We start from the raw sequence: 19,547 nt of genomic DNA, 5'->3' as shown, positions 1-19,547 counted from the left end.
TCTTTGCAAGTGCAAGTATCTTATTACCTGTAAATGTAAAGGAAATACGGAATTGGCGATTCATCGTCTATTTAAAAATAGAAAAAAAAATAACCAATTGTTTTTTATATGTTCTAATTATTTCTAATCATAATCATCAAAAATCGTACAGCAGTTCTAGTAACTTTCACTATAAAACTTATTATTATCACATCTGTTTTTGTATATATCTTAATCATTCAAAACGCGCGGCGCGCTCTTTCTTTATTCCGTGCAAAATCGAGATAACACAACTTACCCATGGGTACGCATACACCCAGCTGCAGTTAATGTACAATGAACTTACAATATCCATAGATGCAACGTTAGTTCAGCGAATTGCTAAAATAATACAACTGAAATGTATTCCTTACCTTTTCTGTCTTTTCAATGCTCCCTTTTTCAGCGACTGGCGCAGCTGCCTCGCTTTCACTGTCGCTTGTAGTATCTCCAGGCTCCCAAAACCTTAACCAGGCATTTTGTACATCAACGGTATATTTAAATATTACTTATAACTTTTACAAAGCATAAAGAGAGCAGGTTAGTAAAATGAAAAGAAAAGATAATTCTCGTATCACTGTTCTATGATTTAACATCATATAATTTAGTTTTTAATTTTAGTTATAATTTTTATTTCAGGGTTTTTTATTATTTGTTACATACTTGTTTCATAAATAAACATTTATTTGACGTATACAGCTTCATATTTGAATTAATTTAGTTACGTTTTATAAAACATAAGATCAGAGGGCCTACCGCGAACCACGTTCGACGTGTTGCCTCTCTGTCGCACATTTAAATTTGTACATAAGTGTGACAGGGAGACAACACGTCGAACGTGGTTCGCGATCGGCCCTCAGCTACGAGTCAATTAGGTAGAGGTAACACTACTCAATTTGATTGGTAATACAATCAAGTCTTGCGCCTACTAATGATTATACATACTTAGGTATATAAATTAGGGGCAACACTGCCAGTATCAAACAAATGATCATAGAGTATATATTTTTTTTGGCATGACCCTCGTAATATACCTACAAGTTTTGTACCTTTAGTTTAATTTAATGGTTCAGATTGACAAAAGCCTGTTGCGGATTAAGTACATTACCTATTTGTTGGTAGGTGACGGGCGAATGATTTGGACACAAATATCCACTTCAAAAAGCTTGCGTTGCTGATCAACTATGGATTTCTCATTTTTATCATATGAAATCAATATTTAATTATAGTATTTTATGCAACCGTTGTTTAAGAGAGGTCAATAAAGGCGAGTGGCGTGAGTAACAATTTGAGGCGAAGCCGAAAATTTTTAATAAAGACGCCACGAGCATTTTTTGACTCAGTTAAACAACGTTGCATACAATAATTTTTGTACAGTCGACGTCAAAGAGAAATTTACAGCCAAAGTAACAAAAAAATGTTTACACGACCTAAATGCTATGACAATAAAGTCGTGTAAATAATTTTTTGTAACGTTAGTCGTAAAGATCTCTTTGATGTCGACTGTACGACCAAGCACTTGCTTTGAAATAAAATTGTAAATTTAACAAATATTTTTAATTCAAGAAATAGTAAATATGGAGGGTACGGGCGGGAAAAGAATGAATGAAATTAAAAAAAAAACATGTCTATGGTTCACTTATTTGTCAGAGATGACATTTAAAATAAGGTTGGCAACATTGTATTTCATTCAATATTTTTTAAGTGGTCATTACACGAAGTATCGTAAAATCGCCAAAAAGATACTGCGTGTATGCACAAATTCTTTTTTGGGGCATAGACTAAAGACTTGTCTGGACAACTATAAGGTAGGCTTTTAAAGGTGTGTGCACGACCCTTTAAATGACAAATAAAAGTACGGGAGTAGAAAAAATAATTTCACGGTTTGGACTCACTTGTTTTGTCACTCGCACTGTTAGTGCTTGAAAAAGGAGACCTAGGCTCTCCGAAACATGTCGCGCTAGTGACTTAAAACAAGTGAGTCTAAACCGTAAAATTATTCAATGTTAGAATGTCTCACAACAGTTTAAATTCGAATATTTCATTAATTAAAAAACCGGCCAAGTGCGAGTCGGTCTCGCGCACGGAGGGTTCCGCACCATCAACAAAAAATAGAGCAAAACAAGCAAAAAAACGGTCACCCATCCAAGTACTGACCCCGCCCGACGTTGCTTAACTTCGGTCAAAAATCACGTTTGTTGTGTGGGAGCCCCACTTAAATCTTTATTTTATTCTGTTTTTAGTATTTGTTGTTATAGCGGCAACAGAAATACATCATCTGTGAAAATTTCAACTGTCTAGCTATCACGGTTCGTGAGATACAGCCTGATGACAGACGGACGGACGGACAGCGGAGTCTTAGTACCGTTTTTACCCTTTGGGTACGGAACCCTAAAAATATTAATGGCTATTTCGAAGGGGTCTCAATCGTCTGCGGTCTAGGGAATTTTTATTTGTACATATTTAAATATGCTGTTAACACTCCATAACCACACTGCGGAAGCCTGACAACTCTCTTACCAACTCACCGGAGGAGGCGGAACGGGTCCTGGTGCAAACATACTTCCCGGACTGCGTGATATCGCACCCAGTAAGTTGGGAGGAGGAGGAGGAGACCACTCCGTCGGAGGACGAGTGGCTGCAGACACACGAGGTAATCAGCCCACAGCGCACGCAGTGGGCCATAAACAGCTTTGACTCCTTCAAATCTCCAGGAATGGACGGGATCTTCCCTGCGCTACTTAAATGGGGCGGCAGGCATCTCACTTTGAAGCTGACCACCGTCCTGCGCGCCTGTCTGGCTCATAGGTACGTGCCGAAGCGGTGGAGAGAGGTCAAAGTCATCTTCATACCGAAACCAGGTAAAAGCGACTACTCGGATCCCAAATCCTTTAGGCCTATCAGCCTGACCTCCTTCATGCTTAAAACCTTGGAGAGGTTGTGCGACAGGTATCTGAGGGAGAGGGTGCTGAGTAACGTGCCCCTACATCCCAACCAACATGCCTACAGCCCTGGCAAGTCTACAGAATCGGCACTACATGCAGTGGTAAGCAAAATTGAGGTGGCGATTAAAAGCAGGTCCATGTGCTTAGGAACCTTTATAGATATAGAAGGGGCCTTCGACAGGACTAGGTTCAGCAGCATTGCAGCAGCACTGGTAAGACATGGAGCGAATACAGTTATGATCCAGTGGATAAACAACATGTTGAGCCAGAGGGTCATAAAACTTGGGACAGGCGAGACACAGCAGGCATCAGTGGCAAAGGGATGCCCCCAAGGGGGCGTTCTATCACCACTTCTATGGAACCTAGTAGTGAACGACCTAATCACAACGCTAAACAACAATCACTACTACACAATCGGCTATGCTGACGATATAGTGATACTAACGAGCGGCAACCACACAGGTACGGTATGCGATGTTACCCGCTCGTTACTAGCCATCGTGGAGCGCTGGTGCATCAACAACGAACTCACAGTCAATCCCCACAAGACGGAGCTGGTAATGTTCACCAACAAACGCAATTTGGGAAACTACCGCCTTCCCAAACTGTTCAATACAGAACTCCAACTATCTGCAGAGGTAAAGTATTTAGGGGTAATACTTGACAACAAGCTAAATTGGAGTAATCACTTAAATGGCAAAATTGATAAAGCTACAGTCGCGTTCTGGCAATGTCGTAGAATGGTGGGTAGAACCTGGGGATTAACTCCCAGGTTAACTCTATGGCTTTACCAGGCAGTAATAAGACCAAAAATAAGCTACGGAGCGATAGTATGGTGGCCACGCACCAAACTATCCACAGTTGAGGCTAAACTACAACGACTCCAGAGGCTGGCCTGTATGGCGACAACGGGCTGCATGAGGACAACACCAACCGCGGCCCTGGAAGCCTTACTGGGCCTGCCGCCGCTGCACCTCTTTATACAACAGGAAGCGCTAGCTGTGGCGGTACTACTTAAAAAATCTTATCTCTGGAGACCGCCTAGGGTGCCACACACCGAAATCCTCTACGAGGCCATAGGTATAGGGAACCGCTTATAGAAGCGGTGACTGACAGGATACCCAAGCAGTTCGTCTTCGACAAGAAATACAAAATACAATTACATGAAGAACCCCATGAAGGACTCAACCCAAGAGAGCTGAGAATCTTCACGGACGGATCACAGACAAGGTCAGGCACTGGCGCTGGGGTTTTCTCAGAGGACCTAAACATACACATCTCAACACCACTTGGTGCCCATAACACAGTCTTCCAGGCGGAATGTATGGGCATCATAATGGCAGCACACGCAATCGTCTCAAGGGAAGTAATGGACTACCCCATCCGCATACTCTCTGATAGTCGATCAGTACTACAAGCTCTACAAAGTTATACTCTCACTTCAGGGCTAATTTACGAATGCCACAAAGCTCTGTCAGAGGTATGTACCACCAATGGCGTAACTCTGCAGTGGATCAAAGGACACAGCAACTCACGAGGTAACGATGCAGCCGACATCCTGGCGAGAGGTGGCTCGGAACTGAAGGTGGCAGGACCTGAGCCAATTCTACCTCTGCCATTTGCCTGGCTCCGGAACATGCTGCGACATAACACCAAGGTAAAACACCAACAATACTGGTCTAACCTAGGCACCTGCAGGCAGGCGAAGGAAGCCCTCCCGACACTCAACCCCAATCTGTCACGGAGGCTGCGACAGCTGAAGAGACCACAGCTCCGGCTTATAGCTGGGGCCATAACCGGCCACGCCTCATTTAACAAACACCTACTAACCCTACGTGTTACAGATAGCCCCCTCTGCAGGGCGTGCATGGAGGCAGAGGAGACAGCCGCCCACGTCATTCTCGAATGCCCAGGGGTGGCAGAATACCGGGCACAACACCTCGGCTCACCGGCTCGCAGAAGTCGTCGGCAACGTCAAGGGTCTGCTAGGCTTCCTGGTAGAGCTGGGTTGGCAGGAATAGGCCGCCAACCCATCACGCAAAATAGGCGCAATAATATGACGTCGAGTTGCGGAAACCAAGCCCGCGAATACCTATAACCTATAACACTCCATAATTGAGTAACAAATATTTCAGTGAATAAAAACGAAGACGTACCGGCAACGTGCATGATCGTGCGCAAGATGTGCCCGTGCGTGCAGCAGCAGCGACACGGCGCGGCGCAGACGATGCGCGGCGCGCGCCGCTGCGCCGCCCGCGCGCTCGCCGGCCGACGCCAGCTGTGCGACACCCGACCGCAACGCAGAACTGGCGGAGACATTCATTTCACCCGCCTACAACAATAACATACCCGTTTTTTAAAATGTATAGGTACTTAACTAGAAAATGATACTTACGCATACTAGGTATGTACTTAATAAACACTTAGTTGTACGAAACAAGGACAGGTTACAGCAAATATATAATTGAAAGTACAAAGGCAAACAACAAACATAATATCCATATGAGTTTTTTTATAAAGCTACTCGTATGTGAATCGATATACGATTTAATTTTTACCTGCATCACAAAGTTACCTCTCATATTTTATTTTACAAATTGTATTTTTCGTTCAGGGCATTTTACCTTTTTATAATGTTAAATTACAGTCACAATAATCATCATCATCATCATAACTTAAGAGCTTTGCTCTTGTCGGTGGAGTAATCGCCAATCATTCCTTTCTTGTGCCAGTCTTTTAATTTCCTCATAATTTCCTGAACATCTTGGAAGGCAGGATTGAAAAGACAAGAGAAGAAGGGAAACCTAGAATAACTTATCTTAGTCACAATAATATTGTGACAATATTGATTCAGTTTCACGTGTTCCGTCCGTACCTGCATAATATCATGGAGGTTATGCAGCAACGAACTTTCCGCCACTATGTCCGGAGGTTCAGGAGGAGGCGGCGGCGGTGCGGACACAGCGCGTTCGAAAGTCATTATTGACCACCTAGTGCAAAGCAAAAATACCAATATTACCTATATAGGATTTGTGAATCAAAAATGCATATTTTCGGAAAGAAAGGCGACATTATATTAGTCGATATAATTATTACCGCGGCGGTGACACGAAAACTGACCACATAATGTATGTTGTTTAAAACTATATAAAGTCGGTATATATCCATACAATTTATAAACAGTGTTGTAGAACGGGGATTAGTGTTTTATATTATATTTGATATAAATTCTTATAAAATCAAATAATGTTTAAAAAATAATCTTTAATAGAAAAAAACCGACTTTTCGAACTACTAGCCTAACCCACTTAACGGCGCTTATACTTTATTTGGTAATATGTATTCATTTTATGGTAATCATAGTGGTTTATTTAGTTTAGGTATCATAGCGATTTTCCGGGTCAAGGTCCGGGTCCGGGTCCGAGTCCGAGTATGGGTCCGAGTCCGGAGTTCGGGGCCCAGTCCAAGTTAAAATCGAAATTCAAAATCACAAAACGTGTATTATGCTTCGTTGAGGAGTTCTGTTCTGATCATCATCAGCAGTTCCACTTCATCAAATGACACAGTTTTTAATATAAATACTTGATTTCCTGATGAAAATATATAACATTCTATACGTATGCCTTTAAGATTTGAGGAGTTCCCTCGATTTCTCATGGATCCCATGTTTAGGACTTGAGATTGACATAAATGTGCCTAAACATGCTTAAAAACAAACATAACGAAAAGGACAAATCGCCAAATGCGAGCTATGCGTCGTTGAAGAGTTCCGTTATGATCATCATCTGCAGTTCCACTGCATCAAATGCGACAGTTTTTTAATGAAAATGCTTATTTTTTTTATGAAAATACAAAAATCTCTATACGCATTCCTTTAAGATTTGAGGAGTTCCCTCGATTCCTCATGGATCCCATCATCAGAACTCGAGCTTGACAAAAATGTGGCTTAAAAACTTAACTTGCTTAACAAACATAACGAAGAGGACAAATCGTCAAACGTGTACTATGCGTCGTTGAAGAGTTCCGTTCTGATCATCATCAGCAGTTCCACTTCATCAAATGTCACTTTTTTAAATGTATATGCTTGATTTGTTGATAAAAACATAAAAATCACTATATGTATGCCTTTAGGAGTTCCCTCGATTCCTCATGGATCCCATCATCAGAACTGGGTTTTGACAAAAACGGGACCAATCTGTATGCATATGTAATCAAAACAATTTTTTTCAAAATCGGTCCAGTAATGACGGAGATATGGAGTAACAAACAAAAAAAATAAAAAAAACATACAACCGAATTGATAACCTCCTCCTTTTAGATTTGGAAGTCGGTTAAAAATCACAAAATCCGGAGAAATCACACTACGTGAACGGATATAAGACACACGTTCCGTGACTTCCGTGTCATGTCGTTTTTTTTTAAATATGTTTTTGATACTCTTAGGACAATACATTTAGTTGGGAGCCCCACTTAAATATTTCTTTTATTCTGTTTTTAGGCAACAGAAATACATCATTTGTGAAAAATGGTGACAGACAGACAGACAGACAGACAGAGGGTCTTAGTAATAGGGTCCGGTCCCGCTTACCCTTTGGGTACTAACCCTAAAAAACCTAAGAATAAGAATCACCCGTATCGTTTATAGACGTTTGTGCTGAACAATATTTAGTATGGGGTAGCGCGTCTGTTACCTAGGACATTGCTACTCGAACTGAGATTCTGTCAAATAGACTGTAAATTTTCTGCTTCGGGGTGAGGTAACTCCATTCGGCGCGGGGCGTGTCCGTAAATAATCAATGACCTATAGAAAGATGTTACCTGTCGAGCATTTTGGTAGAGGCTCGTTCGTACCGCTCCAGCAGCTGCTGCAGATTAGCGGCGTCGTCGCAAGACGCACCCCAGCCCAACACGCGCGCCAGGTCATTCCCGGTGCCCAGGGGTAGCACTGCCGTCTGAACTTGACGCTGCTTAATCATTCAAAACGTGCATTAATTGTTCAAACTGTTTGTCTAAAACGTTAGAAGCACACAAAATCACAAGGCATACGATCATTACTGCAACTGCATAAACAATGCCATAATACCTACATAATAGCAATATTGAGTTTAAAAGTTATCTTTTTTTAAAATAAAAGCGTGTAAATGACTGGTTAGATCATTTTCCCAATATCATAATTTACCTGTAGCATAATTTCTATTCGCATTTTTTCCTATTCTTAATTTACACCACACGCATTAATTCCTAACATGATTTTTCCATTCGCATTTTTTCCTATTCTTAATTTACACCAGACGCATTAATTCCTAGCTTAAATTTTTCTCATAATTAATACTTTCCAAGTCGTTTTATTCGCATTCTTTTTATTTCTTAGGCGATAATGATAATATTACCATGGTCCCACCGCACTGTTTCTTTAAAAAAAAACATTTAGTTTACAACTTAGCTAGACGGAGCCCCGCGAAGCGGGGTTCCTATTTCTGGTCGGTTTGCCCTTCGGGCATCTGAAGCTACCTAACGAACCTAACCTACCTACACTTTTTTCCCCAAAGTGTAATGTTTTCATGGACGTCACACTAAATTAATAGGTTAGGTAGGTTAGGTTCGTTAGGTAGCTTCAAATGCCCGAAGGGTAAACCGCCCAGAAATAGGTTAGGTTAGGTTAGGTTAGAAGCGGGGCTCCGTCTAGCTAAGTTGTCAACTAAATGTTTTTTGAAAAGAAAGTGGGGTGGGGTAATCGATTTTTTGATTATAGAATAAACGCCGTAAGAAATATTTGTGAGTGGCTAAATTGTCTAATGGGAAAATATGCGAATGGAAAAAACATGTTAGGAATTAATGCATCTGGTGTAAATTAAGAATAGGAAAAAATGCGAATAGAAATTGCTACAGGTAAATTATTATTTTGGGAAAATGATCTAACCAGTCGTGTAAATATGTTTTTACTTTTTAGTTATGTCATTACGTGTGTTTAATATAGATTTGTCTATTGATGAAATAAACCATTGTTTCTTACTTAATTATTTACAATATACAGTAGGAAAATAATAATTATTCTTGGGATTATTCCTGAAACGTCGGCGTGTAGTTCCCATACAAGTTGCAGTCGGGTTGCAGTCCGTCTGTACTGGCCCTTACTAGAAACCTATCTCAACATGAGCACTATCTCAATATGAACTCATTTTTATAGTGTTACGTTTCAACCACCTGAGTACTATCAACTTTATAATCTCGCTCAAACTTCAATAAGCTTACATCCCTGTTCGGCGTTATTTCCTACCCTTTTACCTTACTCGCCGTTGACTACGGGCAACATCGCCCTCAAGTCCATTAAAAAAAAGCTTACATGCATATCAAGTTTGTCTATCTCCTGAAGCACCCAGCCCACGGAGCCGTCACCAGAGCACACGAGGACCCGCAGCGGCGCGAAGTGGCGGAACAGGCGCAGGCCGAGTCGCGGACCGGCGCCGCTCAGCTCGAACACTTGCGCCGGGTTCAGTAGTTGTTTGAAACGACGGAGAAACTTAACTCCCTGGTTGTCCCCTGTTGATTGGTATTATCCAATATTAACTACTACACTAGTTTAAAGTAAGTATTATTTTTGTTAACTCGTAGGAAATAGTATTTTATGCAACCGTTGTTTAAGAGAGGTTAAAAAAGGCGAGTGGCGTAACAATTTGAGGCGAACTTTTTAGGGTTCCGTAGCCAAATGGCAAAAAACGGAACCCTTATAGATTCGTCATGTCTGTCTGTCTGTCTGTCCGTCTGTCTGTCCGTCCGTATGTCACAGCCACTTTTCTCCGAAACTATAAGAACTATACTGTTGAAACTTGGTAAGTAGATGTATTCTGTGAACCGCATTAAGATTTTCACACAAAAATAGAAAAAAAACAATAAATTTTTGGGGTTCCCCATACTTCGAACTGAAACTCAAAAATTTTTTTTTCATCAAACCCATACGTGTGGGGTATCTATGGATAGGTCTTCAAAAATGATATTGAGGTTTCTAATATCATTTTTTTCTAAACTGAATAGTTTGCGCGAGAGACACTTCCAAAGTGGTAAAATGTGTGTCCCCCCCCCGTAACTTCTAAAATAAGAGAATGATAAAACTAAAAAAAATATATGATGTACATTACCATGTAAACTTCCACCGAAAATTGGTTTGAACGAGATCTAGTAAGTAGTTTTTTTTATACGTCATAAATCGCCTAAATACGGAACCCTTCATGGGCGAGTCCGACTCGCACTTGGCCGCTTTTTTCTACGACTAAGCACTATATGATGAAATAAAATTGTAAATTTAACAAATATTTTTCATAGCATCTAGTGGACTTCTACCTACGGTATGACGGTATCTATACCTATTTTTAGTGACTTCTTGGGCTATCACTGATATTTCTTCAGGCATAGACACTAAGTTTTCGTCTTCATCCATTTTAACTTGAAAGACACTGTTTTTTTTTAACAAAAATGTTAAGTTTTATTCGACAAGCACAATAAGTACTTAACCAGATTCAAGAAGTAGCAAAGAAAGGAGGGTACGGGCGGAAAAAGAATGAATAAATGAATGAAATAAAAAAAAACATGTCTATGATTCACTTATTTATGACATTTAGAATAAGGCAACGATGTATTTCATACAATACTTTTTAAGTGGTCATTACACGAAGTATCGAAAAAGTGCCAAAAAGATACTGCGTGCTTTTTTGGGGAATAGGCTAAATACTTGTCTTGACAACTATAAGGATGGGGTTTTAAAGATGTGTGCACGACCCTTTAAAAGACAAATAAAAGTACGGGAGTAGAAAAAATACTATAATCACTTGTCAATAATGCTTGCCTTACCTGATCGAGAATTCACAAAGACAATAAGAGGCGACGCGTTAGTAGGCCTATCCGGGACCCAGGCATCGTCTGGTCCAATAGAATGTAGCCGGGTGGGCGGCACGACGGAGGCTCGGGCGGCACCCAGAGAGCACGCGGCGCGCCAGCTAGGCTTACATGCCGCGTGGACGCTTTTGCGGCACCATACACATCTGAAGTCTTGCAACCTGCCACAAAATAAGAGAATAGCAGCGTAATGAAGCTGCACCCAAGCTAAAAGTATTAACTTTATTTAAATAAATATATGAGCCTAGACTAGAGTGTTCCACTGCTGGGCAAAGGCCTCCCTCCTTTCTTTCCACGACGTATCCCGGTCTTTATCCGTCTCCGACCAGTTCCTGTCAAAGACGTCAAGATGATCTCATTAACAACGTCGAGGTTTGTCGCGATCAAAGTTCGATTTTGTAGAAACAAACTTTACAAACTTATATGACAATAAAAAACTGTGATTTCCATTTGATAGATTTTTATTTTCGAGCAACACCGGGAAGGCAGTCGGCATTCGCTCTATTTCCCCTCTGCCGAAGCACATGCTCAACTGGGCTTGCACACAACTATCGTGGAATTTGTGGACATTGTGGTGCGTCTTGTGAGTCATCCGTACACAAAAAGATATCTGAGATGGTGGTGTGCAAGATTTGTCTTTGACGTGTGTCATTTTCTATGTATTTGTCTCGTTATTACAGATAGGATTTTGTATGTAGTGAGTAGTGAGTGAGAAGTGCGACTGTGTGCACGTTTCCCCCCGTAAAAAATGGCAGAACGATTTGTACGGTACTATATATCGCTTGGGCTACTCCCTTCCGACGTGTCGGAAGCCGGTGGTTACTCGATTTTTATAATACTGATTTACTAGGAAATAAATGATTATAGACCATTTTAAAAGTAGGTAAATAACTCAAATGTTGGGTACGAATATATAGATTTTGTTAGGTAAAATTATGTTTTGCCCTAGATTTGTTGTCAGCTGCGCAAAGAAGGAGACTACAGAAGCGTTCTCAGTAACAGGTCGTAGACGTCATTCAATTAAATTACCACAATTATGACTAAGACACCTTTAGTGAAAATTGATTAAACGGTTAAGTACCTTTTTACGAGGTCACAAACAAGCTATAAACCAAATTCCTTTTTAACTTGCCCAGATGTTTGATTTACTCACCTAAGTACTGAACCACAGGTCTTATCACATATGTCACACTTAGCGGCTACCGGTAGATTGCCTTCTAACCATTGATGAGGCATGATTATATTCTGAAACAACCAAAAACAAACACCATAAGTACCGTAAAATACTATAACATTTCCCGCTTTTTTCGAACTCGTGGCACTCACACCTTAACATACTTTTCTTTATGTGAGTAAGCAAACTACAGTACCTACATTTAAGTTTCAGTACTCTAGAAACTGGACCTTAATCAGGGGGACCAAAAAATATTTTTATATTTGCCCACTCTTGCATATATTTTCTTAACTGGACTTCTTGGATTATCAAATTGTATGGTCAAAAATCTTATAGATTATAATCTAGAATAGTTATGGCAAACTTGTAAACCTGAGCTCCTGTGGTTAGTTATGGAGTAAGGGATATAAATTTTATTTTGGCAAAAAAAGACTTATTAGATATTATAGCGGTATAATTTCAATTGGTCTCCATAGTAAGTAGTGATGGGACTCGTGTCTATTAAATAAAAAGCAGTCGATAATTTAATTTGTCTACAGGCTTGCATATTTTTTTTATCTACGATAATAATAAAACCTTATATTACTAGATATACCACAGTATAATTTAGTGTAAAATTTGACGCGTAATAAAATAAAAATATAGTCCATTACAGAGTCAGTATTTTTAAATGAGGTACCTATTTACATAAATAAAATCCTCGAATCGTGTAGGTAAGTACATCACTAGTGTTTGTTCAAGAGGGATAATTTCAACTACCAAATAGTCGAAATTAGCCGACATCTTAAATTAAGAGGGGTTACTTAAACTATCGTCAAATTACTATTAAAACATAAACTATATTAGATTAAGTGATATACAAACATAGAGTAGACTATACATATGCGACTCGCCTTTGAAAAACTTTTAAAAAACTCATTAGAAATCACTAGGTAAGTATTTTTTATAGAATATGTGAGGAGCCAACTGGCACGTGCACACAAGGAATTTTGTCGAAAACAAAATAGTCGCGTAGATCACAGAGCATTTGGTCTATCAAAACCACCTCTGGTGAAATTACCAACCTTATCCGCTATCTGGACATATATTACACCGTGGTTAATAATGTAAAAATTTCGGAGATAATCAATAATTTATTTTTTTCCTATAAGGCCTCTGCAAGCGTTAATAGTGGGGGGTGTGCAGATTGCCATCAGATCGACGATGCGGTATCTGGGCATTACCCTAGACAGCCGTTGGTCTTTTCAGGCCCACTTCGACCGGCTGACTCCGAAGCTGCTGGGTGCGGCTGGTGCGCTCGGGCGCCTGCTCCCAAACATTGGGGGGCCGAAAAGTTCGTGCCGGCGTCTATACTCGGGAGTCGTACGCTCCATAGCCCTGTACGGAGCTCCAGTGTGGGCCGGTGGCCTTAGCAGCAAGAACGTCACCCAACTGCGTCAAGCGCAACGGATGATGGCAACAAGGGCAATACGGGGCTACAGGACAATTTCCGGCGAAGCTGCATGCGTGCTGGCTGGATCCCTGCCATGGGACTTGGAGGCGAGAGCCCTTGCGTCAGTTTTCTTCTGGCGCGGACCCAGGATTTCCGGCCAGCACCGCGCGAGATAGAGGCCAAGCGCGAAGAGCTCTTTCGCGAGGCAATTGAAGAGTGGGTCAACCGGCTCGAGCGACCAAGCGCGGGCGTCCGGACAATTGCGGCGATTCGTCCCGTCTAGCAAGAGATCTAAGGTCCACCACCTTGCATTTTGGAGACAAAGCAAACCGCTTGGAACAGGTGTTCCTGGGGGTGATCTGAGCTGATTTACCCCGGTTGCCGAGAGGTCCCCCCCAGCAGGTGGGCAGGGGAGGGGGGGCAAAAGTGCCTCCGGCGCGCATCACTCTAAATTTTATATCTGCATACATCTAGCAACTATATCAAGTTTGGTGTCTTTTTCGTATAATTCGAGGATGGAGAATTCATTTCTGTGACTAAACTTTCACTCACCCATACAAAAAAATCGAGAAATTCAAAATTAAAAAAAAATCTTTACACTTTTTTTTTTGAAAATCCTCTACAAAATTAAAACTACGAGGATTTGCTCTACAAAAAAAATACCTGTCAATAGCCTAGTTATCCTTATATATAGAATAGTAAACTTCTCAATCATTTTTCTTTTATAACTCTGTAAAAAAAAATATTTATGTCGCGCGGCGTACCTGCATTGTAAGAGCAGTATGCAGCTTTTAGGATTTTTAAGTATGTTTTGATGGTTTCTTATAAGTTATTATGCTTCTTTTTGTAGATTACATTAATATATTACTTCTGGACGTGATATATATGCAAATATAAATGAAATATATAAATAATAATAATAAGTGGCAGCACAATTCCAACAAGCCCTCGAGCTTGGTTCTCTCCCACCTTCCTTAACAACTGGTGTCACCTTCCTGCTCTTCAAGTCCGGTAGTACCACGGAAGCAAAAAACTACAGACCCATCACATGCTTGCCTACACTCTACAAGCTCCTTACATCCATTTTGAGAGCAAAAATCAATGCGCACATTGTCGCAAACAATATTTTGGCTTCCGCTCAAAATGGATGTAGGGTTGGGTCCCGTGGTACTAAAGAGCTCCTCCTCATAGACATGACCATATGCCAACAAATCTGGCGGAACAAGGGGGCCCTCTCAGCCGCTTGGATTGACTATAAGAAGGCCTATGATTCGGTGCCTCATTCATGGCTGGGGAGGGACTTAGAGCTGTATAAAGTTGATGCAGCTTTGAGAGCCTTCCTAAGCGCGTGTATGAGGCAGTGGACCACAGTCCTTCGTCAACCAGGAGGCGGGGATGACCGCTCTGGCCCGCAGGATTTTATAAGGATTGAGCGAGGAATCTTTCAGGGTGATAGTCTGAGTCCCCTGTGGTTCTGCCTAGCTCTGAATCTCCTCATGAAACTCACCCTGCTGAAAGATTTGGGACTAGGTTGCCGGCTTCGGTGAGGGAATGAATGAAGGGTGAAGTCATTTCTCACCTTTTGTACATGGATGACCTCAAATGATTTGCACAAAATAGCCAAGACTTGTTGGACCTACTGAAAACTACCGAAGTCTTCAGTAGTGCCATCAACATGGAGTTTGGTATCGATAAATGTGCGGTTATACATGTAGAGCGGGGTAGGGTTGTAAATTCAACAAATTTACAACTCTCTGAGACAATGGCTTTCAGATCTATCTCTGAATCAGAAACCTATAAATACCTTGGTATGTCACAGTTTCTGGGTATTGAGGACGAGGGTATTAGACGGTCGGTGAAGGAGCGCTTTTTCAGTCGGCTCACAAAAGTCCTTAACAGTCTTTTGTCAGGAGGCAACAAAGTGCGTGCCTTCAACGCCTGGGTAATGCCCCTACTCACATACTCCTTTGGCATACTAAGGTGGACTCAGACCGAACTGGACGCCCTAGATCGGAGGGTCCGATCACTGCTCACCATGCATCGCATGCTACACCCACGCTCGTCAGTTATGAGATTGTACATCCCACGGAAGTGTGGAGGCCGAGGCTTCCTAAACGCTAAGGATCTCCACAACCGCCAGGTGTACAATCTCAGGAATTATTTCCTTAACAACGAGTGTGGGATGCATCGTGTTGTGGTGGCAGTAGACAGGAACCTCACGCCGCTCTCCTTGGCAAACGAGAACTGGCGCAAACCTGTGGTACTAAGTACTGCGGATCGCAAGGCGGCATGGGAGAGTAAGGTGCTACACGGGCGGTTCTACAAGGCCCTCACGGGACCCGATGTGGACCTGCTCGGGTCGGTGAACTGGTTACGATTCGGGGATCTCTTCGGAGAAACCGAGGGTTTTGCCTGTGCAATTGCGGACGAAGTAATGATGACGAACAACTATCGAAAATATATCCTGAAGGACGGTACGGTCGACATTTGTGGGGCATGCCGCCGTCCCGAAGAGTCACTCAGGCATATCATTTCCGGTTGTTCTCATCTTGCTAACGGGGAGTACTTGCACAGACATAATCTGTGCAAGCTCGTAGCCAGCATTATTCACCAGCAACTTGCTCTTCTATATGGTCTTGTGGACCGCGAAGTACCGTACTACAAGTATTTACCTGCGCCTGTTGTCGAGAATGGTCGTGCCACGCTCTATTGGGATCGATCTATCATCACTGACAGGACTATTGTAGCCAATAAGCCTGACATTGTGATAATAGATCGATCGCAATGTCGGGCCGTGCTCGTTGACATCACCATCCCCCATGATGAGAATCTCGTGAAGGCCGAGAAGGACAAGTCCAGTAAGTACTTGGCTCACGAGATAACCGCCATGTGGGATGTTGATTCGACGATCATTGTCCCGATAGTCGTTTCAGTGAACGGTCTAATAGCGAAGAGTCTCGACCAACATCTTGAGAGACTCTCGCTAGGTGGTTGGATCAAGGGCCAGAAGGCGCCAGATGCAGAAGGCGGTGATCTTGGAAACGGCGCGGATAGTCCGCCAGTTCCTCTCTCTGCGGCCCTGACCACCGGCAGCTTGGGCCTTGCCCCGCTGCTGGCGGCACCTTAGGTTAGGTTTTTTATAATGTGTTTATATGTATTTTTTATTGTTTTGTAAGTGTTTTTATATTTTACTTTTATATTCATATTATAAAAAACCTAACTTAAGATGAAAGATAAATAAAGTGAATAATAATAAAATGCTTTATTGCACACTACAAAAGAAATGTTACAAAAGTATGAACAGGTACAAAAATGTAGGTAACAACAGGCGGACTTATCGCTAAATAGCGATCTCTTCCAGACAACCTTCAGATAGTGAGACGGCGGAAAAGATTCAAGTTAACGGAAGTTAAATAAAGATGTTGGGAACTAATACCAACGGTCCCTGAGCGCGAGCGCCGCTGCACTGCACCGCATTCACCTCCGTTTAGATACCTACACTACACGCAAATTTAGTATAATTTTTATGTATACATAGATAAGTATCTCAAAAGACGTAGAAGATTAAAGGTCACAATAACTAAATAAAAATTGATCTGTCGTGAAACTATCCAGTAGGTAGACAACTCATTCTGCATAGGATAATCCAATATTCAGTTATATCGTACTTATTGTAAATTCCTTTATTGTTTTAAATATTTACTTTCTGTACCTACTTGCGTTATGCTGAATAATGTTTTGAAGTAAATGCGTGTCTAAACTAAATGCGTGTAGGTATACCTACTTCAGCACGGTCCGCCGTGCGACACAAAACATTTTTTTAAATACAATTATTAGTTAAAAATGGTTGATAAGTTTATTATTCTATATAGTAGAATAACTGGGCTATTCACATGTATTTTTTTTAGAGCAGATCCTCATAGTTTTAATTATGTAGAGGATTTTCAAAAAAAAAAAGTGTAAAGATTTTTTTTGAATTTCTCGATTTTTTTGTATGGGTGAGTGAAAGTTTAGTCACAGAAATGAATTCTCCATCGTCAAATTATACGAAAAAGACACCAAACTTGATATAGTTGCTAGATGTATGCAGATATAAAATTTTGAGTGAGGCGCGCCGGAGGCACTTTTCCCCCCCCTCCCCTGCCCACCTGCTGGGGGGACCTCTCGGCAACCGGGCGAAATTAGCTCAGATCACCCCCAGGAACACCTGTTCCAAGCGGTTTGCTTTGTCTCCAAAATGCAAGGTCCCCTTAGAAAACGGGATCTTAGATCTAGTACTAGTCATGCTTGAGTGGCTGGAACGACCACACGGCGCTCTCACCTGCCGGCTCGTGCAGATCCTCTCGGGGCACGGCTGCTTCGGGAGATATCTGCACAAAATTGCCGGCAGAGAGCCAACTGAGGAGTGCCACGAATGCGGTGCGGCAGTCGATACCGCACAACACACCCTAGAGGAGTGCCCAGTGTGGGGGCCGGAGCGCGCTGACATGATAGCCATAGTTGGGCAGGATCTGTCGCTGCCGGCCGTGGTCAAGTCCATGGTCGACAGTGACAGATCGTGGCAAGCAGTAAAAGCCTTCTGCGAAGACGTCCTGCAGCAGAAGGAAATGGCGGAACGCGCAAGAGAAGTCGACCCAATGGCCGACCAACGGCGCCGTAAGCGTCCTCGACGCAGACGGGTCGCACAAGACCGCCGCCTGCCTCCGTAGGTTGACCTCAGGATGACAGGCACGGGGACGCCTGCCATCCGTCACATACGAGGTCCCTGAGAGGGTTACCGTATTGATACGGTCCAAAGTAAAGAGGCCACTTAGGGCCTCCGGAGGCGGTGGTCCCCCAACACGGACTGGTGCTGGTGGGCTGTAGAAGTAAAGCGCGAGCGTTCCTACAGCCCTCCGCTATAACACAATGGCGGCAGACGGGGGGGTTGTTTAGTGGGTAGACTCAGGGTCTCATCAGCCCCAAGGAGTCCCACATAACCACTCGGGTCCGTCCCCGCACCCGAGTGGTATGCGCAATTGCATTTTTCCCCTCCTTAACAAAAAAAAAAGGGCCGGTTTACATATTGATTAGTGTTTAGAATGAGTTCATACATTTGTTACTAAACTTAAGTACAATCTCGGTCGATCGATGTTCGAAATGACATTGATATGTCACAGAATTTCAATTGTTTGGTTGAGTTAAATGTAATGCCCGTGTTACAACAACGCTATATGCTACATTTAATTTCTTTTTAAACTTTTTTTTTGTAAAAAAAGCAAAAAAAAAAAAATTTTTTTAAATTTAACTATGCCGTTTAGTTCTCTTATACGTACTTAACCATACCCCGAAGTTAACGGAATTCAATAAAAACACGGTGTATAGTTGAATATTGTGTAATGGGGAGGTACAAACGCTAACAATAGAAACAAGGGGTCGCCTGCCGCCCCGGCGCTCCCTTTGTGGAAAGGACATTATCAGATACCCTTTTAGAAACTAACTGTTGTGTTCCGTGGGTATACCTTGAACAGGCCACCATTGACGTCTTTAATCATTAATGAAGATGATAGCTATCCAATGCTGTACCTACTCACCCAAATATGACAGACCATTGACATATATCTAAAGACGCTAAATGCCCCCACAGTGTTCGATTTCCCTCAAAATATTTCCCTATGCTGTTTATTGCATAAATCAATCAAGGAATGCATTTGAAATGCAAGACTAGAACACCCAGAAGTCTATTTCGAATACTTTTTTTTATAAAAAATAAATTATATTTCATGACTTTCATGAGCTTGACATCGAAATAGTATTTTTTCTACTCCCGTACTTTTATTTGTCATTTAAAGGGTCGTGCACACACCTTTAAACCCCTATCTTATAGTTGTCAAGACAAGTCTTTAGTCTATTCCCCAAAAAAGTATTTGTGCATACACGCAGTATCTTTTTGGCACTTTTACGATACTTCGTGTGTTCACCACTTAAAAAATATTGTATGGAATACATTGTTGCCAACCTAATTTTAATTGTCATTTCTGACAGATGAGTGAACCATAGACATGTTTTGGTTAATCATCATCATCATCATCAATTTTCACCTTTATAG

At 41.8% G+C, this 19,547-nt stretch overlaps 1 protein-coding gene across 2 annotated transcripts in view; it reads right to left on the bottom strand.

The window, feature by feature from the left end:
- LOC134660794 (diacylglycerol kinase eta) overlaps positions 1–19,547 on the bottom strand; it is a 186,667-nt gene that overhangs the window by 45,141 nt on the left and 121,979 nt on the right. Inside the window, exons 5-11 of one of the 2 annotated variants that reach the window (XM_063516587.1) lie at positions 12,007–12,098; positions 10,809–11,014; positions 9,307–9,503; positions 7,782–7,930; positions 5,839–5,953; positions 5,120–5,295; positions 393–483 (exon numbers count right to left, since the gene is read on the bottom strand). In XM_063516587.1, the coding sequence (XP_063372657.1) occupies positions 393–483; positions 5,120–5,295; positions 5,839–5,953; positions 7,782–7,930; positions 9,307–9,503; positions 10,809–11,014; positions 12,007–12,098 (1,026 nt within the window). The remainder of the gene's footprint in view (positions 1–392; positions 484–5,119; positions 5,296–5,838; positions 5,954–7,781; positions 7,931–9,306; positions 9,504–10,808; positions 11,015–12,006; positions 12,099–19,547) is intronic. The other variant, XM_063516588.1, reaches the window with a different exon arrangement.

This window comes from Cydia amplana, chromosome Z (assembly GCF_948474715.1).
Source record: "Cydia amplana chromosome Z, ilCydAmpl1.1, whole genome shotgun sequence".
Lineage (NCBI taxonomy): Eukaryota > Metazoa > Arthropoda > Insecta > Lepidoptera > Tortricidae > Cydia > Cydia amplana.
This window is presented reverse-complemented; position numbering and strand designations above follow the sequence as displayed.